A 23665-nucleotide genomic window follows, 5' to 3' on the forward strand; every position below is an offset into this window, starting at 1 on the left:
TGGATCATACAAAGGCTTTCTTGTGAGATAAAAATGATCATAAAATTTATGGTACTTAGCTATGAGCCAATTCACCAATTTACACACTATGGTAAAGTTGACTTGGCTTGTTGAACTGATTATGGAGGTTAGAGGAGAGGATTCTGAGGTCTTATAAAATTACAAACTGAGGGAAATCATGCACGACACTCCTATAGCATCAATGTTCTAAACTTAATATGAATTAGCTACAAAGCTTAGATGCTAGGTAATACAAATGCCTTGATTTAATACTAAGCAAATAATTTTTTAAAACAATTCTCAGTTAAGATTCATGTTTTTCCAAGTTCTGTAGGAGTTCCTGGAGCATGAATGGATATAAATCCATTTTACTTCTGTGTTTTGTGTGTGTGTGTGTGTGTGTGTTGTTGTTGTTGTTATTGTTTAACTAGATCATGGTTCTTTTCCCAAAATACCAAGAAAATAATTTTTCTACTAAATATTCCCTCTCACTGCCTAAGTTAAAGGAAATGGAAATTTCATCCAACTCAAATCTCAAAAGAACATGCAAATTGCAATGATATTTACATTGAGTAGGTTTTACTTTATTATTTCCCCAGATTATAATTGAGAACAATACGTATTTTTAAATAAATATTTAGATTTCAATCCTAGGAAAAAATATCATGCCAGGTGCCCTTAGTTGGTCCCTGCTGAGCAGGATGAAGGGAGAACCCACTCACAAGCCCCATGCCAAGACCACGGCCACACAGAAGAAGCCCCAGAAGAAGAGAAGACTATTTTTAATTCACATACATATGTTGAATGAAATAGCTGTATGTAATGGTGTTACTCTCCCACAAACAAAAAAAGTAAAATAAAGATATAATCCTTATTATAGACCCAGAGTTCACTTTAGATCCTCAAGTATAAAGACTTGTCTGTTAAACTGTAAACACAAACCAAAGAGTGTCCCTTGGAATATCACTTCACTTTGTTAGCCTTTACCATTTCATTTCCATGATGAAAAACACAAGACTTATCAAAGATTCAACTACACAATGAAAACCTCCCTACATATTCCTACTCCATCATGATAGACATTCTACTGCTTCACTAGGTATATAAAGTGAGAGAATATTCTGAAATACAGTAATGTGACTTGTTTTTCTTTGTACTAACTTATGAATGACCTTCACCACCCTAAGCCAGAAGCAGTCTTTGCCTTAAGGTGAAGTGAAATCATAGAATGAAAGAATTGGTGTAGAGCTTTTGTATTTTCAAGAGTGCTCTTGAAAACTATTTCAGACACAACAGTCTAAAAATCTGGCTTTAAATCTCTACAGCCAGATACCTGAGAGAGAAAAAAATATTTTCTAAATGGAAAAGCTCTTTAAAAATAAAACAACAACAACAAAAAGACCAAAGAGAATTTGGGTAAACTGAGCTTGTGCTATATGCTGTGCTTAGTTGCTCAGTCATGTCCAACTCTTGGAGCCCCTGTGGTCTATAGCCCACCGGGCTCTTCTGTCCATAGAATTCTCCAGGCAAGAATACTGGAGTGGGTTGCCATGCCCTGCTCCAGGAGATCTTCCCAATTCAGGGATCAAACCTAGGTCTCCCATATTGCAGGCAGATTCTTTACCATCTGAGCCATAGGGAAGCTTGGAGTTCTTCTACAAACCAGGGAGTAGGATAAATGACACATAAGAACTATTTCACAAAGTAAAAGGGAAAAAGAAAAAAAACAGAGAGGAAGGCAAGAGGAGATGGAAGCCTAGGGACTGCACCCTTCTCCGGGACTCACTGTCCTGTAGTGCTCATCCATTAAACATTATCTGATTAAGTATTCCTATTTAGGATATATTTAACTTTGTGCCTTGCAGCCTTTAATTATAAAGTATCAATATATTGATCCTAATCATCAACTAACTCATTCAGCAAATAATTACTGGTACTTAATTATATAACGAATCTTTAAAATAATGCAATGGAAGGGAATCACAGTCCTTGAAATTCCTCAGGGAATCTGCAGTCTACTGGAGGTGGTGGGGGTGAGAGGCAGAGACAAACAAGTTAAAAGTCAATTATATTACTCTGCTTATATGTTGTCATAGTTCTATTTGCACTTTTACCACCTCGAAATGAGTCTCTCTTTTTCTTTACAAAAATATAGATTATTAATGAAGCACAGCTTTGCATGAGCCACAGACACTTTCTGAAATCACCCTGTTCTTTTTTATGAGAGAAGCAGCCTGAGAAAACTTTTGTATACTGAAATTACAAAACTTATCTGCCAATTGTCAGAAGTGATCAAAACATGGCAGCATTCATATCTGCTACTCTATATAGTTTGGGCAACGTGGTTGCAGATGTTTAAATAAAATGATGGTAAAACTGGAACCATTTTAATGGAACACAACAAAAGAGAGCTCAAAAAATCAGGGTGAAAAAGTCAGCCAGGAAAATAAAGTCACTGAACACTAAAGACACAGTGATCCCCTTGAATGCAAGGTCAAGTTGGCCGGGCCAACAATGGACTGGACAGCAGATACGCCTTTAGTTTTCTTTGAAGCAGCAACCATAGGAGCTGGGGGTCATAAAGCTTTACCAGAGAAGTGTGAAGGTATAAAGGTTTTGAAAAGATTCTCTGTAATATAAACGGGGAGTTCTTTGTCGTCTTCAGTAACAGTTCCTTGAAATCATTAAAAGGAAAAAAGAAAAATGGGAGCTTGTAGGGAGTATTATTTGCAGACTACAAAACAGGGGAAGGAATGAGGTATTAAAACTTGAAAGAAAAGACCAAAATAAACGATGATAAAGAACAAGACTGGAAGAAGAGCAAAAGGGCAAGATGATGGAGGAGAAGTTTGAAAAGGAAGAAAAGAGGAAAAGAAATTTGGAGAAGAGATGAGTGTATAACTCCTTCTGGATCCTGGGCAATATTACAAATTATTTTTACTTATGCATGCTTTTCTCTGGTTTCTATGACTTTTTTGTATGTAAAGGAGTAGTTTACTTGGAGAAGAACATAGAGACCAAGGAAATGGGGATTGTGTCATCTATCCTCATCAAACAGTTGCAAAACATTGAAACACAATAAAAATGAATATTAATGCACAAAGACTTCATGAGGTATAATAAGTTGCGTACACTTTTAAGGCAGTCTATGAAATGTATTTTTCTAAATTTTTTAAATTAAAAAAATGTTGTTAATTTTTATTATAGTTGCTTTACGATGTTGTGTTAGTTTCTACCACACAGCAAAATGGATCAGCTATATGTGTAATGTGTGCGTGTGTGTGCTAAGTCACTTCAGTTGTGTCCTACACTTTGCGCTCCCATGGACTGTAGCCCACCAGGCTCCTCGTCCATGAGATCCTCCAGGCAAGAATACTGGAGAGGGCTGCCATGCCTTCATCCAGGAGATCTTTCCCACCCAGGGATCAAACCCACATCTCTTGTCTCCTGCACTGTCAGGCAGGTTCTTTACCACTAGTGCCACCTGGGAAGCATATATACGTATATGTATACATACATCCCCTCTTTTTTGGATTTCCTTCCCATTTAGGTCACCACAGAGCACTGAGTAGAGTTTCCTGTCCTTTACAGCAGGTTCTCGTTAGCTATCTATTTTATACACAGTGTCATATCAATAGTGTATATATGTCAATCTCCCAATTCATTCCACTCCCCTAGACCCCCTTGGTATCCATACTCTAATTCTGCTTTGCAAATAAGATCATCTATACCATTTTGGGGGACTTCCCCAATGGCTCAGCAGGTAAAGAATCCATCTGCAATGCAGGAGACACAGGAGATGTGGGTTTGATCCCTGGGTTGGGAAAATCCTCTGGAGGAGGAAATGGCAACCTACTCCACTGTGTTTTCCTGAAAAATTCTATGGAGAGAAGAGCCTGGCATGCTATGGTCCAAAGGGTTGCAAAGAGTCTACGTGACTGAGCAGCTAAGAAAGCAAGAAAAGTGATACCATTTTTCAAGATTCCATACATATGCATTAATATACAATATTAATTTTCTCTTTATGACTTTTATAAGAGCATTTACTACTTTTTTAATTAAATGTCTTCTTCAATATTGTAAGAAAGAATATACTTAGTCCACTTATTCTCTCACTTAAACATTCATCTTTACAAGAGCACTAACAGGGTAAGGGCGGAGAAGGCAATGGCACCCCACTCCAGTACTCTTGCCTGGAAAATCCCATGGATGGAGGAGCCTGGTGGGCTACAGTCCATGGGGTCACTAAGAGTCGGACACGACTGAGTGACTTCACTTTCACTTTTCACTCTTATGCATTGGAGAAGGAAATGACAACCCACTCCAGTGTTCTTGCCTGGAGAATCCCAGGGACAGAGGAGCCTGGTGGGCTGCCGTCTATGGGGTCGCACAGAGTCAGACACGACTGAAGCGACTTAGCAGCAACAGGGTAAGGGAGCAAGGCAGGAATTTGGGCAGTGCTTAATAAACAGTTCCTAAGAGACATTTTCCAAATATGTGGTCACTTACGTTGTATGATCCACCGACGGCCTGTGATTTTCCTCACCATGATGAATACTGGTTCCATTACCAAGTCCCCATCTGAATGTGTTTGAATCTTTAATTAATTTTTCTGAGATTGGCTTGTACCATTTACACAGGCTTCCTTTCTCAAAACTGCAAATGTCCATAGCTTGAAGAGAATGGGACAAAGACAAGATGAGTTAATCACAAAACTGTATCAATAAATGGCAGTTTCCATCTGCATCAGCACTTTCTTACTCTTGGGGATTTTTAAAATTTTAAATCAAACTTTTCAACATTACTGAAATAATTAGGCTAATGCTTTATGTAATCACTCAAAGAGTTTTAAAGAAATCTAGGTGTATTATATTCAAATATGTATAGTCACTGAAATGTGGAAATAAATGCACACACTGAAGAATCTGCTTTCATAAACAAGTAAGGTTTTAATTAGCTCCTAAAGCAGCACTTTAAGCATCACCAGTCTCTTCTGACACAACACTTACATTGCTTATATGACCTCCAAGTTCTGATAAGTCTGTTCTTTTGTCACAGTATTACTGGAAAACTAAATTCCAAATTACTTAAATTCAAAGCAATAAGATTGTCAACAGCTTTCATATTGAATCTCTTTCCTTGAAAGTTTTCAATATTCTTATGACTGTATTCCAATATCAAAAACTAAAAAAACCAGTAATTTTTAAAATACATAGGTTGTGTGTAAAAACAAAAGCTTTCTCTTCCTTTCCCCCTCCCTTTCTCTCTGCATGTGTTCATATGTCTGTCTGTTTCAATCCTCTATTTCTTAAAGATTCAATGAGGTTTTGTGTATAAAATGGAAAGCCTGGTGTGTTAAAACAAATAAAAACCAAAACTCCAGTTTTTTTCAATTTTTAATTGGATGATAATTATGTTACAATATTTTAACAGTTTCTGCCATACATCAGCATGAATCAACCATGGGTATCTTTAGATGGTATAAACAATAACGGCATAGACTACCACTACCACCATTTAGAAACTTGGGTTCACAGTTTAACATAAAATTTGAGAAGGAAACACTCCATCAAAAAAAGTGATTTTAATCATGACATTCAAGTGTGTTATTTAATCACTGATATTAATATTGATCATATGATTATTCTGTGAAGAGGTTAAGTATTCAATAGAATCTTGCTCTTCACATAATTTTAAAAAGACCTTAAAAAGTATAGGTTTTTAAAAAATTATAGGACAGAGTTTCAGGCAAGCTATCTGCTGTACAATATTATACCTATAGTCAACAATGCCATATTGTACACTTAAAAATATATCAAGGGGGTAAATCTTATATTGTGTTCTTATTATAATGAAAAAATTACAAATGTAAGACTGTAGATGACAGGAAGATTTATCACAATAGTTCATCTTACAAGAGATAGAGGAGGAAAGACATACAATTTATTCAGAAATAAATGGCAATAATTCATGTTTAGTCAAAATTAAACATCCTTATGATTTTAAAGTGATAATTTAATTGTAAGCATTCATTCAGGACATTTGGAGAACTTAACGAAACTTAACAAAACATCCCATCCAATCATCAATGACATTACTAAAATTTCTAAGCTGAACGGAGAAGAAAATCTGTATTCACTAAAATTGCTCACTAGGTGTAATTAATTAGATTTTGTGTAAACTTTTACAAAGATAACTTATGTGTGATCAGAAGAGGATTCTGTTGTCTTCCCATGAAGAAGACTGAATACCACAACATCTTCCATTATCCTACATCTGTGATACACTGTGTATCTTCCTGACCAACTTGAATTAATTACTGTCTCATCTCATTCACAGAGTGGATCAGCTTTGATTTTATGAGTTTCTTCAGCCTCATTTAGTTTACATGTGTATTTATATTTTTTAAGTTTTAGAATTCCTTGAGGAGGCTGACACAGACAAATTAGAATGTCACTATAAGTGAAAAGGAACTAAATAGCCTCTTGATGAAAGTGAAAGTGGAGAGTGAAAAAGCTGGCTTAAAGCTCAACATTCAGAAAACGAAGATCATGGCATTCGGTCCCATCACTTCATGGGAAATAGATGAGGAAACAGTGGAAACAGTGTCAGACTTCATTTTGGGGGGGCTCCAAAATCACTGCAGATGGTGACTGCAGCCATGAAATTAAAAGACGCTTACTCCTTGGAAGGAAAGTTTAGATAGCATATTCAAAAGCAGAGACATTACTTTGCCAACAAAGGTCTGTCTAGTCAAGGCTATGGTTTTTCCTGTGGTCATGTATGGATGTGAGAGTTGGACTGTGAGGAAAGCTGAGCGCCGAAGAATTGATGCTTTTGAACTGTGGTGTTGGAGAAGACCCTTGCGAGTCCCTTGGACTGCAAGGAGATCCAACCAGTCCATTCTGAAGGAGATCAGCCCTAGGATTTCTTTGGAAGGAATGATGCTAAAGCTGAAACTCCAATACTTTGGCCACCTCATGAGAAGAGTTGACTCATTGGAAAAGACTCTGATGCTGGGAGGGAGTGGGGGCAGAAGGAGAAGGGGATGACAGAGGATGAGATGGCTGGATGGCATCACTGACTCGATGGACATGAGTCTGAGTGAACTCCGGGAGTTGGTGATGGACAGGGAGGCCTGGCGTGCTGCAATTCATGGGGTCACAAAGAGTCAGACACGACTGAGCGACTGAACTGAACTGAACTGATACACTGTACTGTCTGTATGTTCTAAATCTTTAATATTATCAAGACATTTGAGCAATATTATGATAAATTCACATATAATCAATACTTATGGGCAAGGAAGGGAAAAAATTCACAAGTGTTTATTTCTTCTGATCCTGTGCTTTGCCTATTCAGATGCAGATTAATTTTCCTCCTCTCAGTTTGTATCTCTGACTGTGACATTCACTTTTAAGTTAAATAATTTGCCTAGATCCATTTTTTAAAAGTCATAGATTGGTAGATGCCAAGAAATGGATACCATCTTTCAACAGTATATAGCTATTGAAGTGTCCACATGTACTAGGATTGATTTTCTTATTAACCCTGCACATTTGACATGGTATTCATTGTATATGTGTATTTTGACAATGGCAAAACTTGAACAGATTCATCTTATTTGAGGGTATTATGCTTCTTCTCTAAATATTTCCATTTAATGATATTGAAGAATAAAGACAAAATGAAGATGAATTTAAAAAGGGCTGGTAAATGATAGCCCTAGAATCAAATTAAGGTCATGAAAACAAGTATTTTGAATCTAAAATATTAAAGACACTTACCTCTTGTTGGACATGATAGAAGAATGTATGCTGATTCTTCTATCATTTTCTATACAAAAACCTTTTATATTAAGAAACTGCTTTAAACCAGGTTGAAGACTTCTAACTAGAACATTACAATACTACTTGAGATTACACTAGTGTTTTCTTATCTATTTTATGGCTATATTTAATACAAAATTTAGGAATTCACATACCGCAGGAGGATTCATCTGATTGGTCAGGGCAGTCATATCTAAAATCACATTTCTGGATATTTTCAACACACTGACCATCAGACCTGCAAACAAATTCACTGTCTGTACAGTTGTGTGGAGGCAGTGTTACTGGAACTGTAGTTTCTGGTGGACTTGGAAGGTTCACAGGTAAATGACCTTGAAATAACAGAAAAGTATCATTTTGCAGTTTTTCCATTTCTTTAAAGATTGCACACGATAAACTTTACAAAGTATGCTTCACATTCAACATTATAAGGAATATCTGATATCATTTTCTAATCTGCTGAACTGCTTTACTGTAAGCATATAAATTGGGGTTCATGGTCTTAGTAACGGCAAATATCTCTGGATATCTCTGATTATGAAAATAGTGAAAGTGCAGATGGACATTACTGAAAACTCTTCAGAGCTCACTGAATAAATGGGAGTCTCAAGAGCAGGGCTTGGATGATCTTCAGGAACCAAAGGAATCCCAGGTGCTGGCATTAGGGACCAGAGTCAAGGTAAGATTAAACCCTCAAGTTCTCTATGTAAAGGAACTTTGTTCTTCCACTTTCACAATGAATCTAACATCTCATGCTTGTTTCAGATATCCCCACATAGTTGGAATTCAAAGGCTGCAAGACAGACCCAAACAAAAGTATTCACCCAGAAGTATTTACATAAGATAATTTCTGATATTACAGAATTTAGAAGAAATTTATACAAGCTAATTAATTTAGACAGTAAGCTATTCAATAAACATTTATTAATAACATCTCTGTATCATATACATGCTAGTTGCAGAGGACTTAAAGCCAAAGTTGTCACTGCCATAAAATACTGGGTTGGTCCAAAAGTTCATTCAGATTTTACCATAAAATGGAATGGAAAAACCCAAACAAACTTTCTGGCCAACCCAATATTTCTCTGTTCTTTCACCATTACCTCACTGTCTTGATTACTGAAGCTTTATAATAAGTCTTGAAGTCGGTAGTGTCAGTCCTCCAACTTTGTTCTCCTTCAATACTACATTGGATATTCTGGGCCTTTTGCCTCTCAATATACACTTTAGATTTAGTTTTTCTTATTCATAAAATAATCTCCTGGGATTCTGTTTGATTGGGGTTGCATTAAGCCTATAGATCAACTTAGGAAGAACTAACATCCTGAATATAGTAAGAATTCCTCCAATGCATATTTTTGTATCCTTATCTCAAACAAACATTTTCTGTATAAAATATATACTGTTATGTGTCAGAAACTTTTACATAAATAATATTCATACTTTTTTTGAACTTGCATTTTTGACTCAAAACATACTTTTCAGATTTCTCTCTATTGATACATACAGAATCAATTCATTCATTTTTAACTGCTTTAGGGTATTCAATTAAATGAATACCCAGATTCAATATTTATTGTATGAATAGTCTGCAGCTGGTATACCTCTTCTCAAGTAGGACAGTAAGAATATAAAGTCCTACAATGGATGTGTTTGTACATTTCTCTCTGTAAACACATGCCAGAGTATTTCCAAGACAAGTCATCTTAAAATGAAATTTCAGAGTTATAGAATATGTAATTAGTCAACTTTAGTTGTTTTCAAAGGTGGTTTACCATTTACACCCAGAACTGTGTGCATTTCTCATATTCTAGCCAACACATCGTATCATGAATTTTTTTTTTTAATGTTTGCCACAGTAACCATTCTGAAATAATTCTGTGATATTCTAACTTGTATTTCCCTAATTACTGAGACTCTTTAGGCCACTCAAGTATTTTACTATAGTTTTTGACTATTCACATTCTCTGCTCTTTCTCTCTATTGAATCCATTGTCTTTATATTAATTCACAAATTTAAATTAATCCTATATTCTCTATACTAATCTCAATCATTTATCTATGTGAAAAATAAGTTCTTGTAATCTATGATTTGTCTTTTCATTTTGTATGGTTGCCCTTCAGAAAAAAAAAATTCTAACTTTAATATATCAATCATTTCCTTTATGGTTTGTGCTTTAAATTTTCACTGAAAAATAATTTTCCCTGTTCTAATATCATAAATATATCTTTGATAATTTTCACGAAGTTTTGATAGCTTTACTTTCCATATTTAGATCTTTACTCCATCTGGCCTCTATTGTTCTCTGTCAGTAATGAGAATCTAAATTCAATTTTTTCCACACAAATGACCACTTTTGACCTATTAATCTATTGTGCAACTCAAACTTTTCTCGCTTATCATTTTATATTTTATTATGAAATATATTGGGCTTTCCTGGTGGCTCAGACAGTAAACAATCCTCCTGCAATGCAGGACCTGCATTCAATCCCTGAGTTGGGAAGATCCCCTGGAAAAGGGAATGTCAACCCACTCCAGTATTCTTGCCTGGAGAATTCTGTGGACAGAGAAGCCTGGCAGGCTACAGGCCATGAGGTTGCAAAGAGTTGGACATGACTGAACAACTAACACTTTCACTTTTTTTTCCCCATGAAATGTAATTATACATATAGAAAAATGAACATAAAATATAGGCTTTTTTTTAAGGATAATGAAAGTCATATGCTTACCTTCAAGTTTATGAAAATAAAATTCACAAACAGATTTGAACCCTCTAGTGTTTCTCTGTTGATTCCAGACCCTCATTGGAATCTTCCCTGGTTCACAGAACACTGAAATTTGTATTTTTTATTTCTTTGCTTTCATTTGTGTTCATATTTTCTTCATTTGCATATAAACCAAATAAGTTCTTACAGTGTTAACTTACTAGCTCATTATGTGACTAAATAACACTGAAATTCTTAGAATAGTGACCATATACATGGAGCACCATGTAGGTCCAATTTAAATCAAACACTGTTGAGAATCAAACTTTGGATGAATGGACTCATTCTTTTTATAATCTGCAACTTAATTTTTTCTTAACATTGTATATTCACCCACCCAACCTAATGTATGTTCTCGCAGTTTAGGGGTTGACTGCTGTATAATAGTTCACTATATGACTATGTAACATATGTTTTCATATGTTTTGTAACCATTATACCATCAGCAGTTCTTGAGTTGATCCTGTTTGAGGATTTGTTTGTTTGTACATTTCTCCTGATATACCTAGGTATGGAATTGCTTGGTCACAGAGCATGCATATTTAATTATATTAGATAATGCCAAACTGGGGCTTCTCTGGTGGCTCAATCTACCTGCAGTGCAGGAGACACGACTGACTAACACACACAATGCCAAACTGGTTTCAAAAGTAACTCCATCCACGTCTACACTCCCCAAGAATGCATAAACATTCTGGTCATATCACACATTCGTCATCCACTAGTGTAGCTAAGAATTACCTGTGTGTTTGTCATTTACTTTGCTGTCTATTCCCTTTTGCATCTCAGCCTTGGTTTGGCTCATTCTGTCTTATAATGTTGACATTTACATTGTTCATTTGGTAAGAGTCTGGTGCAGTAAATTCACTTTTTCATTTGATTGTGGATGTCATACTGAGTGCCTTTTGTCACCCTCATTCTTGAAAGAATTTTGCTTTGCTCTAGACTTACAGTCATTTTTTCTCAGAACTTTGCAAATAATATCCAACTGTCTTCCTAATTCCATTCTTCTGTAATTGTATTTTAATCTCTGGCTATTTTTAACATAATCTTCCTTTTTATTGTTTTTCTAATTCATTTCCATCAGCTCACATCTGGATTTATTCTAATATTTTTGCATGAGCTTGACTAGGCTTTTTAAATCTTCAAATTCTTTGTCCTTTTCTCATTACTCTGTATTCCACCAAAATTAATGAATCTTAAGTGTAGTATCTTTGTATTTGAGAGCACCAAAAGAACAATTGGAGGAAAGTGCTTTCTCCAGCTAAAATTGAAGTATTTTAACAGTCTTCTCCATTTGGGGTATTTAGTATCTCCCTCAAATAAAAGATGACAAAATTTTAAAGTTTTAAATTTAAAATAAGTCAGTTATTTGTCCAGTTTTATTTTCTAGAGACATAATAAAAAATATTAAGTCGCATAGACCACAGGCTTTGGACAAAACTTTTCCCTAGATATATGCTAAATCACTTTACAAAACTACACTAGAACACTAAAACAAGAATATTTCAGATTATAATCACTGAGTCTCAAATTTCTTCATTTATGCCTTGAAGAAATATTTCCAACATTTATAAATTTTTTTCAGAATCTGTATTTCCTTTCAAAGTACAGATTTTTCCCAAAGCATAATGCTTTCATGAAATTTATTATATTGAGATAAATGTAATGGGCACACCAAACAGCTTAGTATTAGAAGGTAAAAAGCTGCTGTGATATCCTAAAAGCATACACAATACAACACACACATTTTGCCACTGAAACAAATACCACCCATTGTAGAAGGAAGGGAGACTTGATCAAGAACAAATAAAGCTGGTAAGATGTGTAGGCAGAGGAGGAGAGATGTCAGAAATTCCATAACTCAGCTGGTTTGGCAGCAATAGCAAAAGCTACTCGGTGTGGACATGGTAAAAACTGTTGCTAAGCATTCTCCAAAGAGTTAATATCGTTTCTCAATCTTAAGTATCATCAGATGCAAGAAACGCCCTTGACTTAGTAACAACTTTCCTTGGAAAAATAAAATATGAATACCTTATATAGTGATGTTCATTCTCGTTCCTTATGCATGTTCAGTCATGTCCGACTCTTTGTGACCCCCTGGACTGTATCCCACAGACTCCTCTTGGAACTTTCCAGGCAAGAACACTGGAGTGGGTTGCCATTTCCAACTCCAGGGAAACTTCCCGACTCAGAGATCGAATCTACATCTCTTGCATCTCCTGCATCGGCAGGCGAATTCTTTACAACTGTGCCCCCTGGGAAGTCCAATACTCACTCTAGTAATTAGTAATTCTAGTAACTAATCAATGTAATATGCATGCTGAATTCTGAAACTTTCAACTGGTGAAAAGTACCCACTCCTGGGCATATAGCCGGAGAAAAACACGATCTGAAAGGATACGTGCACCCCAGTGTTCATTGCAGAACTATTTACGATTTACAGACATTTACAGAGAGACAGATAAAGAAAATATGGTGCATGTATATAATGGAATATTACACAGAATTAAAAAGAATGAAATAATGCTATTTGCAGCAATGTAGATGGACCCAGAGATCGTCAAATGAGTGAAGTCAGAGAAGGAGAAGTATCACATGACATCTCTCATATGTGAAATACAAAAAGAAATGATGCAAAGGACTAACTTACAAAACAGACTCACAGACTTAGGAAATGAACTTTTGGTGGCAGGGGTGGGGGAAAGGATGGGGAGAAGAGACAGGGAATTTGGGATGGATATGCACACACAACTATATTTAAAATGGATAACCAACAAAAACCTACTGTATAGCACATGGAACTCTGCTCAATGTTATATGGCAGCCTGATTGGAGGGGAGTTTGGGGAAGAATGGATACATGTATATGTATGGCTGAGTGCCTTTGCTGTCCACCTGCAACTACCAAAACATTGTTAATTTGCTATATTCCAATACAAAATAGAAAGTGCAAATTAAAAAAAACACAGAAAAGTATATAGGCAATTTTTCTTTCAGTTGGCAAAGAGTATGTTGTGATGCCATGTCATCACAGATCTATTCTTCCAAATAACTCAGGTATCTCACCAATAATGTGTTCTGCTGAAAGAAATGTACTTCTTGCTTTTCTGATTGAAGATGGAAGGCATAATGCAAAACAGATACTTCCTCTGGGATAATATTTTTAAACCTGAATGTCTGGTAACAATTCTTCCAAAATAATCTACTCTGAAGGTCTAATTCAAGGTGAAGGGAAAGCTATTTAACTTTGCCATCATTCCGCATCATTATCTACTCTGGGAATAGACAACATCATCACACACTAATGCAAAGAATCATACGATTCAATTGCATGGTTAAGATTGTCTACTTTCCCTAGAAATGTAATTAATCTTGTCTAAACAGCTGTTTCTCTATTTTCCTCCTGAATTAGATTTAAACCGAGAATCTCTGTCATCAAAGTACTGAAACAAAGGCAGTACAATCCATAATTGAGAATGGATTTGAAAATTATTAGAAACAACCTGAAGTTAAAAAATGAGAGAAGAATGACCTAAAAAGAGCAAGTAATAATCGTCTGGGATTAAGTGGAAAGAAACTAAGCTTGTGGCATAAAAATTATTCAGGAAAAGTAATAAAGATTTGCAGTTAAGAAGCTCAATCATTTGAGTCAAGGACATGGCAGAGGTAATGGAAAAAATAGAACAGATGTGAGAAATATTTTGGGGTTGAGAGTTAATAGGATCTGCAAGGGGGCAAGTTTAAGGGGAAAGCCAAAGATGACTATGGTATTTCAATCCTAGGTTGCTAGAAAAAACTGAGTTCATCCAAAAGGAATAAGGGAGATACGGTGGAAAGAGTTTGATTTTTGAGGAAATGGGTAAAAATGAAATAATCTACTTCACTTTAGCCATTTTTAGTATAAAATAAAATTACAGGTTACAAAACTGTATTTTGGACATGAGGTCAATAGTTTGTGGTTTTGTTTTTTTTTTAGTTTTTATTTGTTTTGTTTCATTAATCAAGAGGGGGAACATGCCATAGATAATGTTTATACTGAAAGCAAATCAATGTAAGTGATCCTACATACACTGATCCCATCTCAGCTAATGTGATGTCACGACAAAACACTGACTGATAATCATCAAAAGCAATATTTTTATTAAAAGCCTAATTTTTATTTTCATTTTCATCTTATAGTAAGATTACATCAACTTCCTTTATGAGACATATGGCTTCATCAGATTCTGCAGTTTCAACCTAAAGTTTCTTTTGTTATGAAGCCAACATGAAAACCACACAGTTCAGACAGTCTTTAAAATTCCATATTTTTATTCCAAAATGTAAACCAGAAAATTGGGACTAATGGTGTGTAACTGATATTTCACATCTCTGCCCTTGTTTCTGGCAGCTCTTTCCTCTCCACCTTGGAAACATCAGCCACAGAACACATGCAGCAGTATAATTAAAGCAGCAACAGTGTCCACAATGCCTTGGTTCTCTTTCTGAATTATTTATTCCCTTTCACCACTGGGGTTACAGCCATTCTCCCTAAGCTAAGAATGGGACGTGATTTGGGTACTGAGATCACACACCTCAGGTGAAAATCTCATTACAGCTTTCAACTGTGTATTCTCATCCCAGTCATCTACGTTCTTTAAGTTTTGTTTTTCAGATCCCTCAAATGGAAATCGCTTTTTCTTCCTTGGGAGGTGAATGCATTTGATGAGCAATATAATGATAGTGGTAAGCATTCTGATCCACAGAAGAAGACTGCACTCTGACATTTGATAGCTACACAGCCTTAGACTGGCTATCTCCTTCTCAATGTGCTCCACAAAATTGGGATAACAAACACATCCAACCTATTTATCATTCAAGGTCTCTTCAACCTGTGATGGACCAAGCACTATTCCAGATTTTTAAAAGGTTACAGGATTATACGAGATGATATGGAGAGTGATAACAATATTTAAGGAAGTGTGTTTTTTAATATTTACTTATTCGTTTATGGCACTGGTGGGTCTTAGTTGCGGCACACAGGATCTTCGCTGAGGCCCAGGGACTTCTCTCTAGCTGTGGCACGAGGGCTCTAGAGCACACAGACTCGGAGCTGTTGCGGTGCATGGCCTTAGTTGTACTGCAGCATGTGGGATCCCAGTTCCCCCACCAGGGATCAACCTGCATGCCCTGCACTGGAAGGCAGATACCCAACCACTGGACCAACATGAAATACGACCATGTATCAGCTCCCTTTCTTTTAAGGACTTTCTGTATCTTCTGTCCTTGCCAAGCTCCCCAACTGTAGTGAATACTGCTGTGCCCCATTGTTAGGCTTGATCACTTAACTCGCTCTGACCAGTGGAAGCTAGTAGACACGAGGCCCTAATAAAAGCTTTACGTGTGCTTTCTTTTTCTAACCCTCTGACTTAAAAACAGAATGTGTCAGACAAGGATTTGGTCCATCAGCTTGGGTCCCAGATATATAGGACATACAGAACAGATATATAGTTTGGAACTACATGGAATTATGGGGCTTCCCTGGTAGCTCAATGATAAAGAATCTGCCCACCAATGCAGGAAGATGCAGGTTTGATCCTCAGGTCAGGAAGATCCCCTGGAGTAGGAAATGACAACCCACTCCAGTGTTCTTGCCCAGGAAATCCCAAGGACAGAGGAGCCTGGTGGGCTACAGTCCATGGGGTCACAAAAGAGTCAGACACAACTCAGTGACTAAAACAATTAAAACAACATAGAATTATATGGAGATATGAACAAGAAGAGTGTATGTTTGCTGTTATTTTTCTATGCCAACTGACACACTTGAGAGCAAGAAATAAATGCTACTGGTTATAAGCCACTGAGATCTGGCTTTCAACAGAGGCTGACATATAGTATCTTACATACCTAATTAATATTTTAGCAATAGTAATAATAAACTAAAATACATAAGCACTTAAAAAAATAGACATCTCTCCACCTATCCACCCATCTATCCAATAGATGCTTATTAAGTACTACTATGCACCAGTTACCGTTTATACTACAAGGTACAGCAGTGGTCAAATAAAATCCCTGCTCTCATGCAACATTATTATGGGAGAAAATCAAATTTGACTATAAGGTGATGATAGGTGTTGTGGAGAAAAACAGGAGATGGAAAATGTCAGGTAAAGAGATAAGAAGAGATGTGTGTATGTTTGAGAGAGAGGCGGGGTATAAGTTGAGAGAAGGTTTTCCTAGAGATTCTCTAGCAGTGATCAGAAAGAAGGAGGTGAAATGGATATCTGGAGGAAGCACATTCCAGGAGGAGGGGAAAGCAGGTATAAAAGGCCTGAGGCATAAGGGAGTTGCAGTAATCAAGGACCACTTGAGAGGTCTTATCATTGAGGGACGTCAATTAGAAGCACATTGGTCAGGACTTCCCTGGTGGTTCAGTGGTTAAGAAATCACCTGCCAATGCAGGTGACATAGGATTGATTCCCAGTCCTGGAGGATCCTACACGCTGTGGGGCAACTAAGTCCATGAGTCACAACTAATGCAGCCAACGCACCTAGAGCCCGTGCTCCACAACAGGAAGCCACTGCAGTGAGAAGCCTGCATACCTCAACTAGAGAGTCGCCTCTATTCACCGCAACTAGAGAAAGTCCATGTGCAGCAATGAAGAGCCAGCACAGACAAAAATTAAACAAATAAATTTTTAAAAAGAAGGTGCTTTAAAAAAAAAGCACAGTGGTAGAAGGTAAAGACAGAGCCATATATGACAGTGCCAGTCATTTACTCCTTGGATGTTATTGTAAGAAGTTTGGCTTTTGTTCTGAATGAGATGGATGTCATAGCAAGGCTCAGGTTAGGGTGACATGAGCTTATGTAAGTTTGAAAAGGATCATTCTGGCTGCTGTTATGAGAAGAGATTATATGGTTCAAGGGTAGAAGCAGAGAGATCATTTAAAAAGCAATCACAAAAATCTATACAGAGACACTGGTGATTTGGACCAAGAGGAGAGAAGCAAGGAAAATGAGAAGTGGAGTATGGATACACATGTAGCTAGTGGTTGATCTAATTTGTTGATGAAGTATAAGCAACTAGAGATAAATTGTCATTCACTGAGACAAGAAGGGAGGCAAAAATTATAGGATTGAGGAGACAATGGGTCATCAAAATTTTACTTTTACACATTGAGGGATAAAAGTAAACTTGTTGAATTCTGATTTTATCTTTGCTGGCCTTCCAGAGAGGGGTTTGACTCTGCAGAGTTCCATGGAAACTGCTACACTGAGGATGATAATTAACCCTGCCAGAATCATGAGCCGGAAAATTGGAGCTGGGGCATGTAGCTACAGCAGAAGCACTGGAATCCAGCCCTCTGATTATGTCTGGGGAGGGGTAGATACTCTGATGGACCATTGCATGTAAAGTTTTCAGCATATGAAAAGGCTCTCCTTGGATTACTGCAATTGATTTTTAAACTACCAAACCTCTGATCACTCTGAGGAGGGGACGGTGCTTCTTCTTGTCATGCAATTAAAAAGTCTACAGTCTCAATCCCAAAATCACCTTCCAAGAGCTTGATATCTACCCCACTAGATCACTATGCACTGCTGGAATGAGTTTCCCTTGGGGCGTGTTTGTTTTAGGTTATTTCCCTAGTTATCTTTGAGATGCTCATTACATCTAAGTTTGGATACTGAATAGGTTGTTAGTATCCAAGTCTGGAGTCCAGCCTTCTTGGGCTTCCCTGGCAGCTCAGTTGGTAAATAATCCGCCTGCAATGTGGGAGACCTGGGTTAGATCTCTGGGTTGGGAAGATCCCCTGGAGAAGGGAAGAGCTACTCACTCCAGTATTCTGGCCTGGAGAATTCCATGGACTGTATAGTCCATGGCGTCTCTAAGAGTCAGACATGACTAAGTGACTTTCACTTTCTTTCTGGAGTTCGGGGTGGTGGGGGCGAAGTTTGAGGATGGAGATATAAATCTGGAATAAATATATTAGTTTTTTAATGGAAAGAAGTCTATAACTTGGAAAGGAAATGGCTGGCAGCAATCCTCAGGAATGTTTAAAGTGCAGCCTGAGAGTAAGACATCACTGAAGGTAACTGAATGGTTACTAAAGTCTCCAAAACAATGTAATTACAAAGCAATCAGTTCAGTTATTATAATTGGCCCCCCCCCAATATGATAGAATTACTGTTTAACCTCGGACACATTTTCCTAATACTTTGAATGGGATGGGATGTATACACAACTGATTCAAACCTCTTTACTATGTTTGCAAAGAGTTTGAAGAATTACAAAGATTTGCAACCTTTTCCAGGGTTAATATATTAAGAGAATAGAGAGAAGTGCAAATACTTTTGGAATATTTCTGGAAATGAAATATTGATTTCCTTGGAAGTTCTATTCAAGTAAACAGGCTTGAAAGCACTCATACATTGAAATATCCTTCCTTACCAGGGTAGAGAGTGCAGTCCATGAATGACAAATCATCAATTGCAATGTCTCCAGTAAAGCCATCTCCCACTGAAGCCTCCACTGAAATCTAAGGACAATATAAGAAACTTGTTGATATTGTGAAGGAAATTCATTTATGGATACACATGGTTGAAAAAGAATTCAGAATTTACCTAAAGACAATCTCCTCTTCTGAACCATTAAAATCATACTCTGTAAAACTCTCCATAAGCATGCATCTTGTCTCTCTACCAAATACTTCCAGTCATAGGAAGCGCCACACCTTACTGGGCCCATTATATCCACAAAGCCCACTTTCACCCTGCTTCTGGTCAAAGTTTTGATTTTTTGAGATTTCAGTGTATCAGACTGATATCTACTTCTTTATAACTTTCCATCATTAATTCTAGACTTGTCTTGCTTTCCTCCGAGCCTTTAAGGCAAATTACTGAACCTCTGCCCAGCGTTGCCCTAGTAGCTCATCTGTTTCCAAGGTTAAATCTCTTCATCCTTCAAGAAACCCAATTTGTTGCCAGAGGTACTTGCTAGACTGCACATTGTGAAGAGCTTTAAAATTTTTCTCACATCGACCTTATTCTGTAACACTTTATGAAACCGGCTAATCGTTATTAGATCTCCTTCAGAACCACATTAATCACAGTGAACTCAGATGACATCGGTGCTGTTATACGAGCTGCAATTCCACTGCAACTCCAGTAAAATATGAAATACTGACAAACCACGATAGTATATGGCAGATTGTAATTAGGGCTGAGCTTTACTATAGCAGAATTAATCATGATGAATTATTTTAATACTCATGCAAATATGTTGCACACTTACTAGGAATTCTGCTATATAATGAAGAACAGTAAGCAAACTCAAAAAAGCACATTCCCTTTTTCTACTAGTATAGGAATATATGTTTCTGTTTCATTTTTCCTCACAAATGCTATATATGGAAATTGAAATTTTATTTCATTCTTCAAATTCTATCCTCCATTAAAAGTTGTTTCATACATTATTCATGCCCTAAAGAAGATAATTAAAAAGGTCAAATTACTGACTGTAAGCCTCTTGACATCTTCCACCAGCTTTCTAGATTTTCTCCAGAATTACTAGAATTTTCTCCCTGATATGTCACTAAGGAAATTAATCAATTTGGAAAAGGTTTATGCATTCAACTAATGGGCAAATATAGTCCACCTAACACTGCCTGAATAACAGGAAGTCACCTGCTGTTTCAAAATGGATCACTGCAAATATAAAATGCACCCTTATTTTCACCACCAGCACGATTAAAAGAAAACATTACAGGGGGAGAAAAGAGGAACACAATTGTATTCTAATAAACAAACAAAAAGCCAGCAGTCAGAATTTGACAGAACACACTGTAATAAAATCTCTCTTATTTTATAGAAAATAAAAAGAGCAGTTGGGTGAACAGTAAGAAAAAAGGTGTAAGGACTGATTAATAACTATACATTAATTAATTACTAATACATTCATTGGATCAATATTATTGCAATACAACAGAGGACATGGTAACAAGAGGCTCAGAAGATGTAAGTAAAAGGAAAAATTAGGATAAATAAAAATAAGCATTACTAACTTGGCTACACTGCTCATGCTTATCTTGCTTTATTCGTGAGAAGGAATAGAAAATTGATATAATAGAATCTCAAGTCTATGATAAGCACAACTGTACATATAAATATCTATAAGCTAACTATATCACACATAGCTCCATTCAAGTGGGTGGGTGGGCTCAAGTGTCCCAAAGCATTCCTTTTGTTGTCTTTATATAGTCACAAATTCAAGAATTGGCCATTTGAGAAAGTCACAAATTCTCTCATTTACAGTCCACACCAGGTAAGCAGCATTTGTGAGTGGATGCTGTCTATACAAGGAGTGTTTGCATTAGGGTTACTTCACATTACACAATAAGCATTTTGATATTGTTTCTACTAGCACTGTCAGTGGGAAGACACAGATATAATCCATGGCAGAGGACAGTTGGGTCTTGCTCTAAGACAAAAATTAACCATAATTTTTACCTAAATATCTTCAATTTCCTAACCTCTAAATGGTAGCATCCTTGAGAAAGAATGAACAAAAATTTCAAGCTGAGATACTAAAAAAGTCAATTTGCATATATAACTGCAGTCTCAGCCTCTTTTGAATATTTAATTAAGGCAGACATTTAAAAAGCTTACTTGATAATCATATCTTGAGAAAAAGTCATGAATGTTAAAGTTCAATTCTACTTCTGTCCTGTATTTATTTCAGTCTTGCAAAAAGCTTTGCAAATTATCCTTAGAAACTAGTCACAAGAAATAGCAAACCCAAGTGTCTCTATTCTGGAAAATTCACTTTCTCTCTTGGTGTTTTTCCCAGAATAAATGGAAGGCTGTTAAAACACTAATGTTATTGTATGCAAGGCAGTATTGCCACTCTGGACATTAGGGAAGCCAAATTTTCCTCCTAAGTTTCATTAGCACCTTACTGAATGACTTAAAAAGCAACTGAAAATTCCAGTTCGATCTGAATGACCTGCATTATCTGCAGAGGCCAATTCTACTTACATGAGAACTATTACTGGCTTGAAAATTTTATAAAGTAATCCAGCCCTTTTAAGTTGTTCTTTTCATGGGCTGTTGCATGCTCCAAATAAAGATGGAGTGGCCTTGTCAGCTATATTGGAAATTTTAGCTCTAACATAGCCAAAAACTCTTATATTAATAAGCCTCTAGAGACTTGTCTGAATAGATTCTTTTCCATATTGAGGAAACCAAGTTATTCACCAAAGTGTTTACATGATATAAAACTAATCATTCATATGTAAGACAGAATTTAATCATATTTTTTACCAAAATACCTTCAATTTCCTAACATATGCATATTAATTCATAAATGATTTATATACATGTATATATATTATGTATGTACATATATATACATGTACATATGTACATATACACATACACATACTCTATTAACTCAAAGGAAAAATGGAATGGAGTCAGCCTGCCACTTAGTTTAACCACCCTGCATTGGGAAAAAAATTACAAAATTCCAGGATAATATATATCCATTTTTAATATAACTCATCTTCAGAAAGATTTGAAATTCTTGCTTAAAATTTATAAAAAGCACAAATCCTGTGCGGAGCAACTAGAATTCCAATGCATTGATGATAGGAATTCAAAATGATACAGTCACTATGAAAAATAGTTTGGCAGAAATAAACCCGTGCACTTAATGATAAATTAATGAATGACAAAGGAGGTAAGAATATACAATGGAGAAAAGATAGTCTCTTTATAAGTGTTTCTGGGAAAATTGACAGCTACATGTTAAAGAATGAAATCATAACATTCTCTAACACTATATACAAAAATAAACTCAAAATGGATTAAAGACCTGAGATCAGAAACCATTATAGTCCTAGAGGAAAGCATAGGCAGAACACTCTTCAACAAAAATCACAGCAATATTTTTTTTGAAATCTGTCTTCTAAAACAAAAATAGAATAAAAAGATAAACACATTGGGCCTAGTTAAACTGAAAAGCTTTTGCACAGCAAAGGAAACCATCAGCAAAATGAAAAGAAAACCTTCTGAATGGGAGAAGATTTTTGCAAATGATGTGACCTACAGGGAGTTAATATCCAACATATATAAACAGCTTCTACAACTTAACATCAGGAAAACAAACCACCTAATTTAAAAAAAATGGGCAGAAGAGCTGAATTTTCCTAAGAGGAAATGCAGATGCCCAACACGCATAAGCAGAGATGCTCCACATCACTAAGCTTCAGGAGAATGCAAATTAGAACCATGATGAGATACCACCTCACACTCGTCAGAACGGCTATCATCAAAAAGAACACAAGTAACAAATGTTGACTAGGATGTGGTGGAAAGGGAACCCTCCTGCACTGCTGCATGTGTACATGTGCTCAGTCATGTCCAAATCTTTGCGACCCCGTATACTGCAGCCCACCAGGTCCCTCTGTCCATGGGATTTTCCAAGTAAGAGTAGCGGAATGGGTTTCCATTTCCTTCTCCAGGGGTTCTTCCCAACCCAGGGACAGAACCCAAGTTTCCTGCATTGGCATGTGGATTCTTAACCACTGAGCCACCTGGGAAGCCCTCCTACACTGTTGGTGGGAATGTAAATTGGCACAGCCACTATGGAGTTTTCTCAAAACACTAAAACTACCATATGACTCAGCTTATATATCTAAAAAAAAAATACCATATTTCTTGTCAGGCTTCACAATACATGGATTGGTAAGAATTCGGTTTTTCTGGGCAAATCTACTTTGGCATTGTGCCAACTGTTCCCCTGGTTACCAAGAAGGAAAAAAAGTCTTCCCTGTCCTGGCGTTTCTCATCATCAATGACAGAAGAGACTAAATGGTGATGGTTCAGTCCTTGTGAACTTAGTTTAACCCCAACAGTGCTTTCAAGTAGAAAAGTGAAAGTGGCTCAGTTATGCCCAACTCTTTGCAACACCACGGACTATACAGTCCATGGAATTCTCCAGGCTGGAATACTGGATTGGTTAGTCTTTCCCTTCTCCAGGCGATCTTCCTAACCCAGGGATCGAACCCAGGTCTCCCACACTGCAG

The 23665-nt window shown here is 36.6% G+C and overlaps 1 protein-coding gene across 12 annotated transcripts in view; it reads right to left on the reverse strand.

Moving 5' to 3' along the window:
• MALRD1 (MAM and LDL receptor class A domain containing 1) overlaps positions 1–23665 on the reverse strand; it is a 754524-nt gene that overhangs the window by 399057 nt on the left and 331802 nt on the right. For all 12 annotated transcript variants that reach the window (XM_086334563.1, XM_086334560.1, XM_086334554.1 and 9 more), the window contains 3 exons: positions 19030–19117; positions 7985–8161; positions 4510–4672 (listed from right to left, as the gene is read on the reverse strand). In XM_086334563.1, the coding sequence (XP_086190689.1) occupies positions 4510–4672; positions 7985–8161; positions 19030–19117 (428 nt within the window). The remainder of the gene's footprint in view (positions 1–4509; positions 4673–7984; positions 8162–19029; positions 19118–23665) is intronic.

Source organism: Bos grunniens, chromosome 13 (genome assembly GCF_055505025.1).
Source record: "Bos grunniens cultivar Pamir isolate PY7600 chromosome 13, Bosgru_T2T1.0, whole genome shotgun sequence".
Taxonomy (NCBI): Eukaryota; Metazoa; Chordata; class Mammalia; order Artiodactyla; family Bovidae; genus Bos; species Bos grunniens.